This window comes from Typopeltis vanoorti, chromosome 23 (genome assembly GCF_054136105.1).
Source record: "Typopeltis vanoorti isolate ZY-2024b chromosome 23, IOZ_Tvanoo_1.0, whole genome shotgun sequence".
Lineage (NCBI taxonomy): Eukaryota > Metazoa > Arthropoda > Arachnida > Uropygi > Thelyphonidae > Typopeltis > Typopeltis vanoorti.
In genome coordinates this window covers 58,125,014-58,144,469 of record NC_143571.1, presented here as the reverse complement: position 1 = coordinate 58,144,469, position 19,456 = coordinate 58,125,014, and the positions used below count along the sequence as shown (strand labels likewise).

The following is a 19,456-nucleotide window of genomic DNA, read 5'->3' as shown; positions in this document are numbered from 1 at the left end:
TACGAAGGACATATTTACCTCTTCACCCATTGCCCGTCCTAATCCTGTTTAGGGAGGAACATTGTTTGCGTGGCAGATCAAATCCAGGAGGCTAAGAACAGGGAACTTCAATAAGTGATCGATTGATAATGTTAGAAATGTTCCAACGATTCCTCCATTCATCCTCAGGCGCATAGTTGCGAGCAGTGGCGATTCCTCCATTCATCCTCAGGCGTATAGTTGCTAGCAGGGAGCCAAGGCCAGGGGGCCCTGGCCCCCTCCAAAGAAAAAAAGGAAAAAACACTGGAAAAGTTTCCAAAAATCTTTTCCTAATTAAAATTCTTTTATTTATTTATGTTGTGTCATGTCTTCTATGTCTATACTACTTAGGAATTAGCGATCATCGCAGATGCTCAGTCATAGGTTGTATGCGATGAGTGGTGTGTATTCTCACGTCTACTCAACTCGGGAACCCCCTAAGATTAAATCCTGAGTGCGTTACTGGTTGCACGTTTCCGATAAATGTCTCTCAGACCATAAGGGAGTACATGATCTGAGTAGGTTTGTGGCGGATTGTTTAGTCTATTTGAGATCGGTTGTAGAGGATTAGATTTGAATGTTTTATATTTTTTCAAAGTTGCAGTCTGTCTTCAAATATCTGGTGGGGTGACATTTTGCTAAGACAGGAAGCCATTGTAGAGCAGTTGATTTCAAAGTACCTGAGATAATATAGAGGTTTTGGCTCTGTTTTATATCTATTAACTTGGCGTGAGTACCTCTACTCCAGACCGGGGCACAATACTCTGCTGTTGAGAAAACCCAAGCCAGGACAAATACTCTAAGTGTCTGCTCAGTGGAGGCTCTGCATCTTCAGTCAGTTCTAGTCAGTTTAAAGATAATTTCTAACTTCAATCTTATTTCCAAGTTGTATATACGTTTTGCAGGTGAGAGTTCTATCTAAGGTGACTCCTAGATATTTTGCATAATCTTCATGGTTTATGACTTTAACACAGAAATTAAAATTTAGTGTGCGGCTAACTTCAGAATTAAGCACGTGAAATGTAAATGAGATAGTTTTTGATGGTTAGGTCTTGGATACCAGGAGTTAAAATACTTTTCCACTTGTATTACATCATTGTCAAGGGATTTCTCCACTTCGGAAAAATTAGGCTTATGACTAATGATAGATAGCTAGGCCATCAGCATGCATGAAGTTGTGGGAGTCTATGGAAGGTAAGTAGTCTGATTTATAAACATTGAAGAGAGCTGGGGACAAGACTGCTCCAAAATGACCTCCCTGGAGGAGGCCATTTTGAAAGAATGTTGTCCTGCTTTTTCTTGCACAAAGCTGCACATGGAATTTAGGATTTGAAAGCATTGGGTTTAAAAGATTAATTATTTTTTTGCATTGGAGGATATTTGCTTATTTAAATAAAAGTCAATTTTTCCATACCGTATCATAGGCAAATGTAAGATCTATGAAGATATCTCCTGTTTGTTGGTTTTCCCAGAATGCTTTTTCAATGCGTTGTAACTGAGAGAACCTGGTCACAGCAACGACAAGCCGTTGATCCAAATACATGACTGTCTGCAGAATTTGCTATCTCGATCACCGGATCTTAGTGTATAACATATCTGTGTGGTTTTCATTTATAACTGCAAGGTGATCGCAGTATGGGACCGAATTCAGAAATTCCGATGATGCAAGACGAGGCGTTCGATAAGTTTGGTTTGTTTAGCTTTCTTCTAGCATTTCTTCCCGTTAGTCAGCCATTTACATGTTAAAAACTACTAAAATAGTCTTAGAATAAAAGAAAATAATTTTATAGTGACACCATCAATAGTTTTCAGGAGACCATCTTAAAGTTTTAACATATTTCACTTTTCAAGAATCATCATGAAGCTCTGTATGAATTTTCTAAAAAACGAGCAGTTCAGTTTTGGAAAGGGCTTCTTTCTCTCAGTATACATTAGTCAGCTACAGCTGACAGTTACTCTAATAATATTTTTATCTCTGTTATTTTTCTAACTTTTCTCAGTCTATTTTCTAAATTTTTCTCAGTCAGATATAGAAGTTTTACTTCTTTTCTTTTTCTCTCCAGAAAAAAAAAAAAAAAAAAAAACTATGCAGAGAACACAAGCAATTAACAGACCAAAATACTGTTGGGGCGGTGGATGGCGTAGTGTATGATGGTGATTATGTACTGCATTAATGTATGGTAGGTGTGGATGGTGGATTATATAGTATGTACATAGTAGAATAACCTTGACAAAGCGTACTGGCGTGGAGGTGTGTATCACATAATCTCTTGCGTATTAGACTCAATGGCCTGTCACGGAAACCTAAATACTTTTGAAAAGTGATTAATTAACGCACTGAAAGGTTGTCGGTCTTGTTTACTTAATGTTTTATGGCTGTCAATTACTTGTGTTCTTCTTATCGATTTGCTTGTTTGAGGAAACAAGTAAACAAGCAAAGAGAAAAATCCGAATTTCTGAGAGGAAAACCCCCCAATTGGAAAGCTATGATAAAGATAGGGTCTTCTCATACTAGACAAGGTTAGAACTCAGGATTTTTCCAGCCCAAGGGTATAGCCAAAAACCGATTGAACTAGGGAGGCTCTAATAATAATAATTATAAGAAAATTTTAAAAATATATAAATAAATCATTTTATATACGTCAATCAATCTTTTTACTACTACTACTTCGTCGTTACTTCAGATGTTTAAAATCTCAGAAAACAGTGTGTGTGTGTGTGTGTGTGTGTGAGAGAGAGAGAGAGAGAGAGAGAGAGAAAAGAAAAATCGGCATTGCAATATTAAAATTACTCTTAAAGAAATATCGGCATACTGTCTCAATAAAGTAAAAGTAAACATCTTAATAAATATCAGATATAATACTTGGCAGCCTCATTATTTTCGAAACGTCGCTGAATACGAACTGGACATACATTTCCTCTTTTTCTTTTATTTTCTACTGAATTAGTCCACTGCTGAACGAAGGTCTGCTCAAATTTTCTCCGTTCCATTTTCTTTTAAACTTTTTTTATCCTTTGCATTCCAGCAATCCTAATAATTTCATGTTGCCATGTATTTCTTAGTCCCTCTCCCTTTGTCTGCTACCAAACATAGGTCTCCATTCTGTTAATTCAACGGAAATCTAGAAAGATAATGCAATTACAGTACTGGAAGCAATTCAAGAGCGCCGTCTATATTGAATTAAAAATAATAATATGAAATCTGCATAAAGAGGGCACCTGTGTAACGTTTAATTGTGTAGAACATAATCCAAAATTCAAGTATACACAATTTGGTTCTTACTTGCATTTAGATAAATATGTGTGTGCAGCAGGCTTTTAGTATTTCGTGAATAAATCAAAATTATAGGTTATATTACCAGAACTGACATTCGACAAATTATTTCTTTAGAAGTATGAAACAATAAGAATGAGCTAAGAAACATATATTAGCGGTCCTTTATTGAATTAAACAGGTAGGTTTTCAAGGTTTCGTGAATAAATCAAATTTTTTTATTGTTAGTACGTGACACCATTAGTGATTCATCGAGGAATCCTTAGAGGTGTTAGACCACCGGCTGATTATGCTTTTATAAAGAAATAGAAAGGATGAGTAAAGAAATCTATGTTAGCAGACCACTGTTAAATTGAAAATGACAAACTCTTACAAAAATTGGGAAAAATGGATTAAAACCAAGTTTATAAAATTGCTTGGTATTCTTTAACGTATAGTATACCCAAGGTAAAAAACTTTCTACATCTTTCTCTCATCCTAAGATTTTTATTTAATAAGGTCAAAGCACCTTGTGGCAACGTGTATAGGTAAAATTTATACGTTCTACATTACTTCAACCTTGGCATCTCAGTGTCATCCCACTGACGAGACCTCAATAAAGGTCGAGACCGGTCTGGGTAGTGGCCCTTCCCTTAATGCATAGCATTATACATATCCGCAAGGAGATGTGCTTTGCATTATGGAAGATACTAAGGAAAGTGATCAGGGCTTACTCCACCTTCCACGAGTTGCATCAGACCTGAAAATACTTCAGGTGCAAACTTGACTTACCTGTCTGTTTGCTTACTTGGGAAAAAGGATTAAAACCAAGTTTATAAAATTGCTTGGTATCTTTAACGTATAGTATACCCAAGGTAAAAAAAAACATTTTACACACACACACACACATATATATATATATATATAATGTTTTTTTTTTTTAATTCTTTGAAGAGCTTTGATTCCTATCTTTCAGTTTCTTATTCGGCTTTGAAATAATGTGGGATTTAATATCCCCTTAATTTAAATAATGGAATATTTTGTTTTAATACTCATATAAAACTTATAATTATTCACTATCCCTATTCCTGTAAAATAAAATAAATCCTCTAAGATATTTCATCCCCAAAAAGCTTAAGCAGGAGCTCCCTTTAGCTCTAAACTAACTTTTTGATAACAGTAGGCAGCCAGTCTTAATCCTCAAGGCCTCATAGATACTGAGCTCAAGCTATCAAGACTTTTCCAAAGAGAAAGCGTACAGCACCCTATGAAACACTCGTATCATTGTCTGCAATAGAATGAGTTCTGCCGTCTATTTTTGAGATTCGTAATTTAAAAAAAAAAAAAAGTTTCTAGGAGAAAAAAACCTCGCTTGTCCATACTGACGATAGAATAGCTTGCGAATCGGCAGATGAAATTCATTAAAAAAAAAGCTCCCTTAAGTTCACGATTACAGTCAAATCTATGCCAGTTTTTCTCTAGGCAACCTAGGGCTATGGAAGCAAACGTCCCTTTCCACAGCAGGGCCACAGGGCCACCTTCCATTTTCCTGTTATTTTAGATATGTTCTGTCGCACCGCAGAGACGAACTATTTAAATAAATGATCGAAATTAATGTGTGTGTGTGTGTGTGTGTGTGTGTGTGTGTGTGTGTGTGTGTGTGTGTGTGTGTGTGTGTGTGTGTGTGTGTGTGTGTGTGTGTGTGTGTGTGTGTGTGTGTGTGTGTGTGTGTGTGTGTGTGTGTGTGTGTGTGTGTGTGTGTGTGTGTGTGTGTGTGTGTGTGTGTGTGTGTGTGTGTGTGTGTGTGTGTGTGTGTGTTATTTAACTACTGAAACATTAAAGCACACAAATGCCGATATTGTTTGGGTCCTCGAACTGCATGAGCCTATGCTATGCGTAACTATCGATCGGCTTTGGGAATAAAAAAAAGTGCCTAAAAATGATGAGTGTTCTGAGAAACCCTATTACTTTTCATTGAATGCGCATTTTATTTAATAGGTTGAACATATTCTGTTACTTAACAGAATGTTTCTATAACATTTTACGTTTGTTTATTTATTTATTATTTTTTTAAGTGGAACATATTTTCGTATTGTACTCTGGATTGAAGAATAATTATAAGAAGTTATCAAAGATTTCTCTTCCTTCCTCCCTTACATCAAGCAAACAAAAAAAACCACTCTATTTAATTTTTTGCATGCATATTTGCTTTACATTGGTGGAAAGATAGTTATACGAGGGTGTACTGAAAAGTTGTGATAATCACCATGAAGGAATTCAGGTAGAACCATGTAACTTACACATTATTCTACATATTCCCCACGAGGTGTTATACGCTTAGAACACTGCTGCATCATTTGCAATTATCTGAGAAAAAAAAAAGTGTTTTCCTTGTTCCACAAACCAGTCCTCAGCTACATAAATGTGAACTTCTTCATCATCTGTGGTAAATTTTGTTCCTTTCAAGTGTTTCTTTAAATTTCGGAATAGAAAATAGTCAGATAGGGTCTGCCACCCAGGTCTGGCGAATTGGGTGAGTGAGGCAGACATTGAAAGCCCAAGTTGTTTATTGTCTGTTCGGTTTCACGAGCACTGCTAACAGGCGCATTGTCCGGCAAAAGCAACACGCCTCTGCTCAGTTTATCGCGGCATTTTTCCTCAGTGCCTCCTTCAGTTCTTTGAGTGCTGTTGAATAAACTGCTGATGTAACAGGTTGACCTTTTTTTTTTCTTTTTTTTCTTCTTTTTTTTTTTCACATACCTGGTATGGATTACACCATTCATATCCCAAGAGACAATGGCAAGAACCTTCCCTTCTGACTTTTGTTTTTGGAACCTCTTTGGCCATGAAGAACCTTTGTGTCTTCACTCCACTAGCTGTTATTTGGTCTGTGGATCATAGTGACGAAGCCATGTTTCAATACGAGTCAAAAATTTGCCACTGATTTATCAAAATGACCCCAAATCCCCTGAGATGACAGCACACATTTTCTCTTTTGGTCAGCATTCAGCACTGTAAAGCATTTAAATACAGACATGAATCTCCCGTAATGTGTTGTTTGAATGGAAAGGTGAAACTAAATGAAATGACAGCCGCTCCTGAACCATTATTATCATTCATTACAATTCAACGTCCACAGTCTCATAAATTTATCGAAACTATTCGGCTTACAATTTCATCATTTGGTTCGAAACAATTAGCTGAAGGGATGGTGGGGTTTTATGCATACTATTAAGGTGCAAGGTCAGTCGAATTAAATGATCATAAATTTGTACAAATCTATTTCGTTTCAAACCTACGCGAACAAGCCGCTTTCCATTGTAGACAGATCACAGGGTAACATTCCTTATTACCCTGTGATCTGTGACCTGTGACCATGTAACATTTCTTGTATTTGATTTACAATGAATGTTACATCAGCATAATATATATATACAAACTTTTTAGTAGGCTAATAATGCTAACAATGTACAAGAACTTAACACTGGCCAAACGTGCAAACCGAGTATCGAGAGGATATCACGCAGGCAGTGGAAAACAAGTAGAAACAAGTAGAAAAACAGTTTCAGTAATGAATTTTTACGCGTATCGCATTATGGTACGGATAGAAAATTTAAATCCGCCACACAGATATGGTCAACTTATCAATTAATACTGGGTTGACATGTATGCTAAAATTGAGTCCGAGCAGCTCACATACATGCGTTTAAACCAAAGTAAACTTCGGATAGAAAATTATATACAGTACATCTGCACAATGCATTGCGCGCTGATGAAAATGCTTCAAGCATTGGCCTAATTCAAATATTGCATTGCCTCCTTTCGTGGGAAGCACCCATTATTTTCACGAAAAGATTCAGGATGTAATGGCCCATGTTAGAGCGTATGGTGGTGCTGGGCTCTTCATTACCTTAACGTGCAATAGTAATTAGTCAGAGATTTTGGAAAATTTGCTACCCGGTAATAAGACTTATGACAGGAACGACATCATTGCAAGAGTTTTTCATGTCAAGCTGATGAAATTGATGAATCTAATCACAAAGTACAAGATTGTTAGAGGGTGTTGTGCTACTATACAGTACAATGGCAAAAAAAGGGCATTGCCACACGCTCACACATTGATTTCACTCGAAGATAAAATCAGGAGCCATGAAATCGATTCCATTATAAGCGCCAAGATACCTTCTCCACAATGTGACAAAGAACTGTTCGATATCATAAAAAAAAAAAATAAAATAATGCATGGTTCATACGGACCTGTTCATCCAAACTCACTTTGCATGAAATCAGGAAAGTGCACGAAGAGATATCCAAGATTTTATCAATGAAACTGAAACTGGTGAGGATGGATATTCACGATATCGTCGACGTGCTCCCTCACATGATGGCCGTATTGCTGCCATAAATAACTGGCAAGGAACTTTTGAAATTGACAATCACCATATAGTGCATTATGATCTGGTTTTGTCACAAACCTATAAAGCAGACATAATGTTGAAATTTGCAGTTCCGTGAAATCCATCAAATGCACATGCAAGTATATCAACAAGGGCTCTGACCAAGCTACGTTTTGTTTACAAAATAAACGTAGCGAAGTAGATCTATAAAAAACCGAACGATACATGATTACCTCTGAAGTCGTTTGGCGGATTTTATCTTTTAATATTCATGATCGCCATTCAGTCGTAGTTCATCTCACAGTTCATCTCGAAAATAGTCAAAGCGCTTCACAGAAAGTAACGTACTCAGCATAGTGGGTCACCAAGGGACACAACTTTAAAGCCTTTTTTAAGCTCTGCATTGAAGATACTTTTTCCGAAACCCTGACCTATAACGAGGTACCTACATACTACACCTGGCATCAAATCAAATTTCAACGAAGAAGACGGGATGCCAACGTGGATGGTTATCAAGGTGTGAAAAAGAGCGATGCTCTAGGTCGTTTTTATATTGTACATCCCAATAATGCTGAATGCTTTTATTTACGAATGCTCTTGATGTGTGTGAAGGGACCAAAATCATTCGGCGACCTAAGAACAGTAAATGGTTTAGCACATCCGACATACCGGGATGCATCTAAGGCTTTCAATTTGATAGAAGATGATTCTCACTGTTTCGATTTCTCGGCAATGCAATAATTTCAAACTCACCGTCATATTTACGCCTTTTGTTCGCTATAATGTTGGTTCACTGCAACATGAGCGACCCACTATCGCTATGGTCAACTTACAAAAATTATTTTTCAAAAGATATCTTACACCAAGAACGTTCTACTCATTCTCAGGCTCAGTTTAATGAAGCAATATATAATGAAGCATTACTGAGACTGAATCAATTGTTAAGTCAATAAGTGACAAAAGTGTTAAAGATTTCGGCCTTCCGATACTGAACAATCCTTTGCCTCTACATACAAACTAACTTCAAATCAAGCTAAAGTTTTTCACAATGTTTTAACAAGCTGTGAAAATCAATCAAGGAAACTGTTTTTCTTGGATGCTCCAGGTAGTCTGGGAAAACATTTTTACTAAATTTATTATTAATTAAGTTGAGAAACCAAAGTAAAATTCCTCTGGCTGTGGCATCGTCAGGTATAGCATCTATTCTATTGCAAGTTGGTCGAACTGCTCATTCTACTTTCAAGTACCAACTTACAAATGTGACTAAAAATACACCTGTGTGAATATATGAAAACAGTAATTTGTCGAAATTATTACAAAAGGTTGAATAATTGGGATGAATGTACAATATTCCATAAAATATCTGTTGAAGTTCAAGCGGTCGAGAAAAACACTAAAGGATATCAAATCAGACGATCGAAGAATGGGTGGAATAACTGTTTTTCGACAAACATTGCCCGTCGTATTCCGCGGAACCAGGGTGGAAGAAATTAATGCCTGCTTTAAAAAATCGTTACTGTGGCATAATATACAGAAGTTTTCTCTCAAACCAATATGCTTGTTCATCTACATGTAGACTCGAATGCACATTCCTTCTCCTCAAATTGTTAAAAATTAGCAATGGTGAAGTACAGCAAAGAGACGGAAAAATTATATTAACCTACCTAAATATTGGAAAAATTGTCCGAGCTGCAGACGAACTGTTGTGCAGTGTCTACCCATCTATTAAGAACATAACAGAAAAGTCACCTTCTTGGTTCAAGGAGAGAGCTATCCTCGCACCACAAAATGAAGCAATGCCAATAAAGAACGAGTTGGTTCTTAATAGGGTTAATGGATCTGCTAATGTTTACAAATCAATAGATAACCTGTGGATATAGGTGATGCAGTTCATTTTTCCATCTTCTTCTTCTTATTGTGCTATCTTCTATCGAAGGTCAGCGACCATCTTGGAGACATTTTTCCATGGAATTTTTAAATTCGCTTAATCCACCTGGATTATCTAATCATGAAATTAAACTGAAAATAGGTGTTCCTATTTTGTTGCTCCGATATCTGCAACCCCCCCCCCAAAAAAAAAAAAATCTTCGCAATGGAACTAAGCTTCGAGTAAAATCGTTGAAAGCAAATATGATAGAAGCTGTGATATTTACAGCTCCTTGTATCGGAGTAATTGTCTTCATTCCTCGGATACCCCTCATTCCTTCAGACTGTCCATTTGCATTCAAACGGTTACAATTTCCAATAAGAGTTTCCTTTGCAATGACGATTAATAAAGCCTAGGGACAGATACTTAGATATGTAGGTTTAGGTTTATGAGCTGAATGTTTCGGACACTGGCAGTTATATGTAGCATGTTCTCAGGTTAGCAGACCTGAGAGTTTAATTATTTTTGTCTAGGATGATGAAACTTCTAATGTTCTTTACAAAGAAGTGTTATACTGTTCGTAATTCTACCATGACGAAAGCACCAGCACCAAATACTCGAGTAAATACCCTGAAGTTAACCGTTGGCAAAACTGGAGGGCTCAACTAGTAACTGCACTTCTCTTCGCAGTTGCCAGTAATCTACTGAGTAGTATTAAGCTTTCTGTGATGTTAACAGTCCACACGTCTTTAATTCCTGCGCAAATTCAGTCAGTAGGTATAATCCTCCTTGTGCGCTTTGTGGTCTCCGCACTCCGTTACCGTTAGCAAAGCACATCGATCCCTCATCTCAGACATCGCAGCGAACCATATTATTCTCACTTCATATATTGCTACTCAGTACGTGCTTTGACTTCTACGTTCGCCTTATCTGACTTGCCTGTGAATGTCTTGATATTTGTAATATCGCCTGACTATTTATTTAAAATTAATAACTGCTCAAAGATTATTTCTTCATCACTTTTTCAAGTGTACAGTGCACAATTAGCAACCTAGCACACCCTGAATATACTCCCTTAATCTGCACTTACAAATGTTGAAGTGTTAGACCGTTTCTTTGTGAAGAAAATCACAAACAGTATGATGGCAACTTATCGAACGTCGAAATATCATTTTCTATCAACGTGAGGTTTCTTAATCGATGCAGTGTGCACATCAAACGTGACTTCTCTACAAGAATTAAGACAAAATTAGAGATGATTGTAACTACAAGCGCTTTGAAATGTCAGTGCCTAGACATGATCGCTGACTTACAAATTGTGCTTACTGAGCCATACATTGTAGTTTATTTCCCCAAACAAATAAGATACTTTACTACAGACATCATTCACACTATTTATACAGTTACTTTATTATTATTATTTCTATAAACACAGTATGAAAAAAAAGTACTGAATAACTACAACGAAATATGTTAGGAAATAAACGGGTTTATTAACAAAGAAATATATTTTTACACATGGTAATATGTGCATACACAACTATCGGCATCTTGGTAGAATAAAGCATTAACGACGGTAGATTACGTGCTCGAAATGGGCACCTTGTCTTTCAAGGCAGGTTTAGTAACGCATGTGAAGGTTCTCTGTCAGCTTGGAGAACAAGGGTTTGGATATCTACTGGACATATCGTGTAATTTTATCCCTTAGTTCATCAAGGTTTGAAGGTAGGTCATGGTGGAATGCCCTTTCCTTCAACATACCCCAAACAAAGGCATCAAGTGATGTGAGATCAGGAGACGTGAAGTTACGGAAATTCTGTGAACCTCCAAATAAGCCTTCCGGAGAAGTATTCTAATAAATAGACTCTAGAACTACGTGATGTGTGACAGGTTGCTCCGTCCTGTTGGAATAACCTGTGCATGAAATGGAATGTTTTTTTGCACGACACATCCTATGCAAATCGTGGCTAAGCGGAACTAACACTTTCTCGATGTAACGTTCGCTATTCAAGGTCAAGGTTACATCACCCACTTCAGTGAAGAAAAGCTCAAGTATGGCATGGTCAGAAATCGCACACCATGCAGTGACCTTCTTGCTGTGAAGAGGTTTTTCTCTTGAACAAATTCAGGTCTCGACATACTAAGAAACCTGTAGGTTCATCTATTTACATGACCGCTTAGATGGAAATGTGCTGCGTCCGAGAACCAGACATTATGGAAAAAGGACAAATCTTCGTAGACATTGGCCGCGCATTGAATTCCGCCGTGCAGCGTAATCCGTTGCTGTTGAACACTGACCCCCATGAATGATGTACGAAAAGGTACCCAGCTCCTTAAAGATTCTCTGTAGTAATCCCTCGCTATCCCAATTTTTGCTGCTGTGCGGCGTTGACTGCGTTTCGGAGACTGCAACACTTGCTCCAATTCTCATTTGAGTAAGCAGTTTGTGGTCTATCCGAATGCACTGCAGCAGAACACTCCCAGTACGTCGGAACCCCTGGATTAAGGCAATGATGACACTATTGCTTTGGGAACGCTTAGGGAAACGAAGGACAAACTGCTCAAAAACATGTCGTAGGCGTGGACCATTTGCCTTAACAACTTCATATGAACGAATATAATGTTCAACAATAAACGTCTTTTCTTCTAACGTCAGTACCATTGTTACAGCTAAATGTAATGGCGTAGACCCTACACGTGCTCTTCTATTAATGTGCATGCAGTCGAACGGCATATCTCATAGCGCGTGTAGTTAACGGAGTGTCGAAGTACAGTAGTTTTCTTTTCTTTTTTTTTTTTTTTTGCTCTTGCTCCATTTAGTAGTTGAATTTAAAGTAGCAGTAGCGTTTAAGATTTTATTTAATAATAGCTTGTTTTATTTAATAATAGCTTGTTATACAGATGGTGATGCGGGTGGAGGAGGACTTGAGGATGATGAACTTGAATGTGTTTACAGCACAAGACAAGAGGATATATATGGAGAAGACTCACTGAGACAGCGACCCTACTTAAGTGGGACAAGCTGCGGAAGAAGAACAAGAAGCGTGTTCGACTATTAAAATTACTCATATATTTGGGGATTAAGCTCAGACAGCACACAAAAGTGCTGTCTGAGCCTGACTTCGTAAGAAAAACAAACTTCTGACACCGTCATAAAATAAACTAATCACTCAGATGATTATAATAAATCAAACTAAATTAAATAAACTAAAGAAAGCCTACTTAATTAAATTTGAAAACATGATATATGTTTTTCCCATCCACTCTTGACTTTGTGATTGGAATATAGCAATTCATAAATGAAAAACTGTATAATATAATTAAGACCTAACGTTCTTCTTTAATCAAAATCTCTCACTATACTTCAGAATTCTGTGATTTTTTTTTATTTTGCGCATTAAATATAAAGATAAATAAAAGTATATTTATTCCATATACGAGACGTTCAAGAACCTATACCACATCAGTGTTTTATGTGAGATGCAGAAAAGGATTGAAAAAGAAGAAATCTATTGATATTCTTAAAGAGCTGTAGGTTGAAACTGTCGCGAAACACCCTGGTAAGGCTGTTCCACAGAACAAAGGTAGATGGAATAAATGAGAAAGAAGAGAAGCAGGTTCAATGTGTTTACAGTTGTACTGAAAAGGAACATTGTGCAGCTGCTACTCTTGTTTTAAAAGGCCCAACAGTAAGTGGAGAATGATGTTCGCCAATTCGTTGGAGTAGTGAATATGGAAGAGTCTGCAGAAGAGACACGAAGCTGACATACTGCGTCATAGAGATAGATGTTGATTTGAGCCTGTGACGTCATCCATGAGTCAAATTGGTCTCTCTCTAGACAGCATCAAGAATTTTTAAGGAGGTTTTAGGCGTGCCACCACAAATGTGTGAACGATATTCTAAGTGTGACTTGGATTAGGGATTTATAAAGGATTAGTAGCTGGGTGGGTGGGCACAAACTAACTTCATGAGCGAAAAGAATTCCTAGCTTTTTAGAAGCTGAAAAAACTATTGATGTTATGTGTTTGTACCATGTGAGGCGGGAGGAAAATGGTAAGACTGCGTTTTAGTGGCATTGAAGATGATTAGGTTATCCTTGCCCCACTGAAAGATGGAATGAAGATCAGTGTTTAAGTCACTGGTTACAGATGATCTTGATGTAAGGAATGTCTAGGAACAACATGGTTTGTCAAAAGAGTAGGATGAATGGCGATTGCTATCGTCCAGGGGCGAATTCTCCATGCTTGCTATGCTTGCTGCGCAAGCTCATTAATTGAGAAAGAAGTAATATTTTCTTGTTAATAAATGCATGCATTTATAAGCATTCCACGTAGGCTTTTATTTTCTTAGACAGAAGACGTCTTAAGCTTGCGCGGCAATAATTGAGCTTTGTGTTGTGTATCGAAGTCCGATGCTTGCTCGTCTAGTCAAAGCTACCTTAGCTTGCTCGGTTGTCGGAGCTTCCAGGTCCTCGCTGCAGCACTGTGATTTCATGCGCGCGCATAGCCATTTCCGCTCCCTGCACTTCGTCTTTAACATAGGCCATACGCAGTCAAAGTAGCTCTAGCCAGTGAGCTTCAGCCAGCCTTTAGAGGTGTGCGTGTTGCTTGGGAAAATTGAGATACAACCAACTTTTTATGACGATGTTATTGACCAGTTCATAAAGAAGAACCGTAGGGTAGAATTTATATTCAAATAGCTAGATTGAAAAAGATAGAATATCATTTGTAAAATAAATGTTGTATTTGTATGATTAAATGTACATAAATTTCTAAATACTGTACATAGTTTTAAATGGTCAGTAATTCATTATTCCGCTAATCAGACTTCAATCACACCTCTCATTCCCTGAATGAGAGGTGTGATTGAAGTCTGATTGAAGTCTGAACCAGAGCAAGCGTGAATTTCAAGACCAGCATTCGTCCCTGCTTTCGTCGAGAAAGCTATGGATATGATTTGTAAATAAAATAAATGAACAAATGCAGTTGAATAATAAGGAATTTGAAATATATAGTTATAGTAATATGAGAAAATTGAATAGATTTTACGAAGAATAAAACGATATTAAAAATATTTGTAAGATACGCTGCTTGGAAAGAAGTCAATGGACACCATAGTGTGAGAAACAAACAAGCATATCCCCCCCCCCTAAATAAGATGTAGGATCTCCTCTCATTGCGATGACTGCAGATATCTTATAGGGCATACTTTCACAAACCCAGATAGCGATCGATGGAAATTTTGGACCATTCTTCATGTAGGCATGTAATGTGGTCCTAAATTGTTGTGGACCTTGACCTCACCCGACGCCCCAGTTCATCCCACAGGTTTCACTAAGATAAAGATCAGGGGCTCTCTGGAGGACAATCAAGTGTCGTGACGTTCATGTGTACAAACCTTGTACGAGTAGTTATCACAGCAGCCTTATGACAGTGCACTGCCTTGTTAAAAGAGATAATTGTCAGTTCCGTAGAAACATCACAAAGTAGGAAGTATTGTATTATCCAAAATATTTAGATACCTCGGAGTTCAATGTTCGTTGCACCGCAGAGGTCCGAGGAAAAACAGGACCATACGACCACACCGCCACCTCCGAATTTCATAGTTGGAGTTACGCACTCTGGTAAGGAGTGAATTTCACCGAGCCCCCGCCACACCCAGACCCGTCGATCTGCTCGGTAGAGGGTGTTGCGTGATTTGTCTCTCCATAAAACAATTTTCCAAGCTTCCACGTCCCACCGCACATGTTCTTTGCACGACTGAAGACGATGCTGCATGTTGGTTCGGGTAACGTGGGACACTTGCATATTGCGATCCTACCATAGAAACTCGTGTTGTGAGTCTCGGTTCCGAATGCTTTTCAGATTCGTTTTCCAGTCGATGCCTTCCGCATTCAACGCGTCGGCCAACGAATTGCTGTTTTTACATATTACCGTTCGTAGCATCATACGGAGAGGTTCGGTGAGTGTGGAGAGTCGTTCAAAGCGGGTAGTTCCAGTTGATTCTCTGTGCTTCCATCTCAGTATGGTATCGCTAATTGTTGACCTATCTGTTCGGCAAATTTTTGACAAATTTGCCGAACAGATAGTCCTGCAACATGGCATCCTATCACATCGCCTCTTTCAAACTCCGTCAGTTCCCGTCTCGCAGCCATTTCACTCGGACACAGTTGCACTGACTTGGGAGCATCATATTCCTGTAATTTATACCAGCTACAAGCACTTGACGCATTACATGGCATGATGTAACTTTCCCATGGGGATATCCATTTACTTCTTTCCATGCACAGTGTATCCAATCAAAGGACAAGTCGCTTCTCTCCATGATTGTTGTCATTATTTTTACCTCAACTTCATACGTAAACGTACTTTATATCACTTATAAGTGGTACTTATAACGTACTTTATAAGCTTTATAATGCTTTGAATGATATAATCACGTAATCACAAGAAAGATATTTATTTAACCAAATATTTCGGTCTGGAAATAGCAGACCATCGTCGGTGGTATTACAAGAACAGTTTAAAAAATATACAAGCTAGAATACTAACAATAGATCGTTGAAATTAGAACATGCCGCGTGATGTTATATCACTAAGTATGAAACGAAATATTTTGAAGTAGAAACATGATTGAATTTGCTATTAAAAAAAAAAAAAAAAAAAAAAAAAAAAAAAAAAAAAAATTAATGGGTAATCTTGATTAGGCTTTCCCAGATTTTTGATATAGATATGCAGTCATTACGATTCAGGTTGGGATGATGGAGCAAGGCCTCCACGCTTTCCTTGAACAAACGTTCGAACCTATAACGGGATCTATGTAAGAGGCGCGTTTTGGACCAAAGGATGCTGTGATCAGTTTCAATCCCGTGTTGAGCCAAACCAGACTTTTCAGGTTTATTGTGAAGAATGGATGATTGATGTTCTTGGATTCTTTTTTCAAGAGAACGTCCAGTCTGTCCAAAGTAAGAGAGATCACAGTTGCAAGGAATTTGATAAACTCCAGGAAGAGATAAAGTTGAGCGTTTGTCTTTAGGAGAAGGAAATTGAGAAGACAATTTGTTAATAGGAGAATACGTAGCTGTTAAATCATATTTCTTCAAAATTCTTGCGATAGGTTCTGAAATACCGGAGATATAAGGAATAGGTACTCGACGTATTGAATCTTTGTTGTTTTGTGGAGGATTATAAGATGTAAGAAGACGTTGAATACTTTTTTCAGAAAAGCCATTGAGTTTCATGTGTTGTTGGATAGTAGAAAGTTCTTTCTGTAGATAATCAAAAGTAGAACAATTAGTTTTGGCTCTTTTGATGAGACATTTTATAATTCCTGTTTTATGACATGGATGATGGGCTGATTCTTTCAGAATATAACGACCTGTGAATGTTGGTTTCCTGTATACTGTAGTTGTAAGAATATTTGAAGATGATCGGATGAGGAGAACGTCTAAAAAAGATAACTGGTTGTTTTCTTCTAATTCCATAGTAAACTTTATGCGATGATGTAAGGAATTAATACTGTTTAAAAAGGAAGATAAAGTGTTTTTACTGTGAGGCCAAATAGCAAATATGTCATCTATATATCTATATATTTATCATCTATAAATATGTCATTTATATATCTAAATAAATATCTTTCTTGTGATTACGTGATTATATCATTCAGTCTTATGTCGCAAGTATCCTTAAAACAACAATTTATAATGCTTTATACCACTGTTTGACTGAAAAATTTTCATTCTGATTTTAGAGCTGTGAAATCGGAAGAAAAGAAGAAAGAAGCATGTTGACTCCTTGGAAAGCTGCTGAGAAATGAGTGCATCACATAGGCGTCCAAGATACGGAATCCTTTATTTAATGTACTGTGTATTTGAGTACATTGGCCAGATAATATTCCACCCGTGACACTATTTTGTATAGGACTACAGTCAGCAATATATCTGCGATTGTTTAAAATACCATGGAAAAATCCATTTGATGCATCTGTTAGTGTGAACACGGTGTGGTATTATGGAGAATATAAAAGAATGTTATACGCTTCTTTTGAACATATCGATGATTTGCATTTATATTACAACATGGTATCTTTTGTAGCGAAAGGATGGATTCTTGAAAGAAAGTTTGGCAGTGCTAAATTCCTGTATATTTTACTTCTGTTTTCAGTACTAACAAATGCTACATCAGTTGGACTTTATTTGCTGGCCACTGAATATTATAAAAAAAATTTTAATAATCAGTGTGCTGTGGGATTTTCCGGAGTAATCTTTGCTCTAAAAGTACTGACATCTTACTACTTTCCAAATTACGAATATTATATTTTTGGCATACCTCTTCCGCTACCAGCTGCGTATATTATTTGGATTGAACTATTTTTAATTCAAATATTTACACCTTGTACTTCATTCTTTGGTCATTTAGCTGGTATTTTAGTTGGACTTGCTTATATTCAAGAACCTCTTAAATTTATGGATCTTCCTTGGAATGTTATCACTTTTTGTGTGTCGCTGTCAGTACGAAAATCTGGTCCTTGGGTTGTAGTCTGTTATGAATCAGCTGACTAAGGAATAATACTTGTCGAGTAACTGCACTAAGGAAAATGCAAAAAAAAAAAAGAAGAAGAAAATAGAAAATGAAAATATAACTTTAATTTACTTTTGTTATTACTCAAATAGAAGTTCCTTAGTTTGATGATGAGCCTTTGTACTCAAAGTGGATAATTTACGACTTTTGATTGCTCCTATTGTCATCATATATTCAATCTGATATAGTCAGAGCATGTATCATTGGCTGAGATATATAAATCGATCATTTGTGCATATATGCATATATTTTAAGCCTATTGTTAAATAAAATTTTATCAAATAAAGTGTATATTTTAATACTTAAAATTATGGATGGTTGAATAGTAAATACTCTTTAATTCAACTAATTAAAGATTTTTTCATAAAAAACAAAAACTCTATTGAGAAACAACCTCTCTCAATAGAGTTTGAACATAAATTATATTAATCTAAGTACAGCTTTTATATAATGATCAAAACATCAGAAACAATGAGCTAGTTCGGATGAGAAGTAGATTGCTTCAATCATTGAAGGTCTGATTTAGCGGTACAAATAAAAATTAAAATTTAAAAAGGAAGAATTTATATCTAAATGTTTTTGGAAATAGTGTGAAGTCAGTCTTTATGGAAATTGATGCTTCCATATTCTGACTGGGCGTCTCTTTAATAATCTTTTGTTCCAGTGAAAAACTCACTCGTAAAAAAGATTATTATTATTATTATTATACTGACACAGAGAGTGCTGTGTAAGTATATGGATGCATGCACGCTGATTTCGCTGCTTCTGTTTTTATAGTTTTAAAGTGGTTTTAATTCAGGTTTTTAATTTATAAGTGTTATAAGGTAATTCTACATGTCATGCTGAAGACTGAGATCTATAATTAATTGAAATCGGCTAAGTAGAATCCAAAATGTGCATGCTGAAAGTCTTAGACAAAGAGGACTGTGGTCACCATCTAACAAAGAACGAAGGACGCCAACATTTTAACACACATGCTACAGTTGCTCAGGGGAAAGAAGTCTAAAGGTAACCGAGACATCGAAGGTCATTAATCAAAATGTCCTGTAACAAGTGTACCAAGCCATTAAGCTATAAAGGGGATGGGCCACATTGTTCTGGCTGCGATCAAAGACTACACTACCAGCGTTCTGGGATCTCAGAAACAACGTGGAAAGCAAAGGGGTATGCGAAACGTATCGAAAGACGCTGTCCAAGTGAAAAAATTAAAAACAAAGAACAGACACCAAGCAAAAGCAGCGATGCACAGCAAGGAAAGTCCTTTCCTGATACTAAAATAACGTACAGATAACGTAGATTCAATCAAACTCATGGTTAAAGACTTGCTAAATTCACACATGG

General features: G+C 36.9%; 1 protein-coding gene across 1 annotated transcript; it reads left to right on the top strand.

The window, feature by feature from the left end:
- Positions 1-1,205: 1,205 nt before the first annotated feature.
- Positions 1,206-18,096, top strand: LOC150093880 (rhomboid-related protein 4-like). The gene is made up of 2 exons (XM_090412545.1): positions 1,206-1,212; positions 17,423-18,096. The coding sequence occupies exons 1-2, from the start codon at positions 1,206-1,208 to the stop codon at positions 18,094-18,096; spliced, it is 681 nt and encodes a 226-aa protein (XP_090268671.1).
- The last annotated feature ends 1,360 nt before the right edge of the window (positions 18,097-19,456 follow it).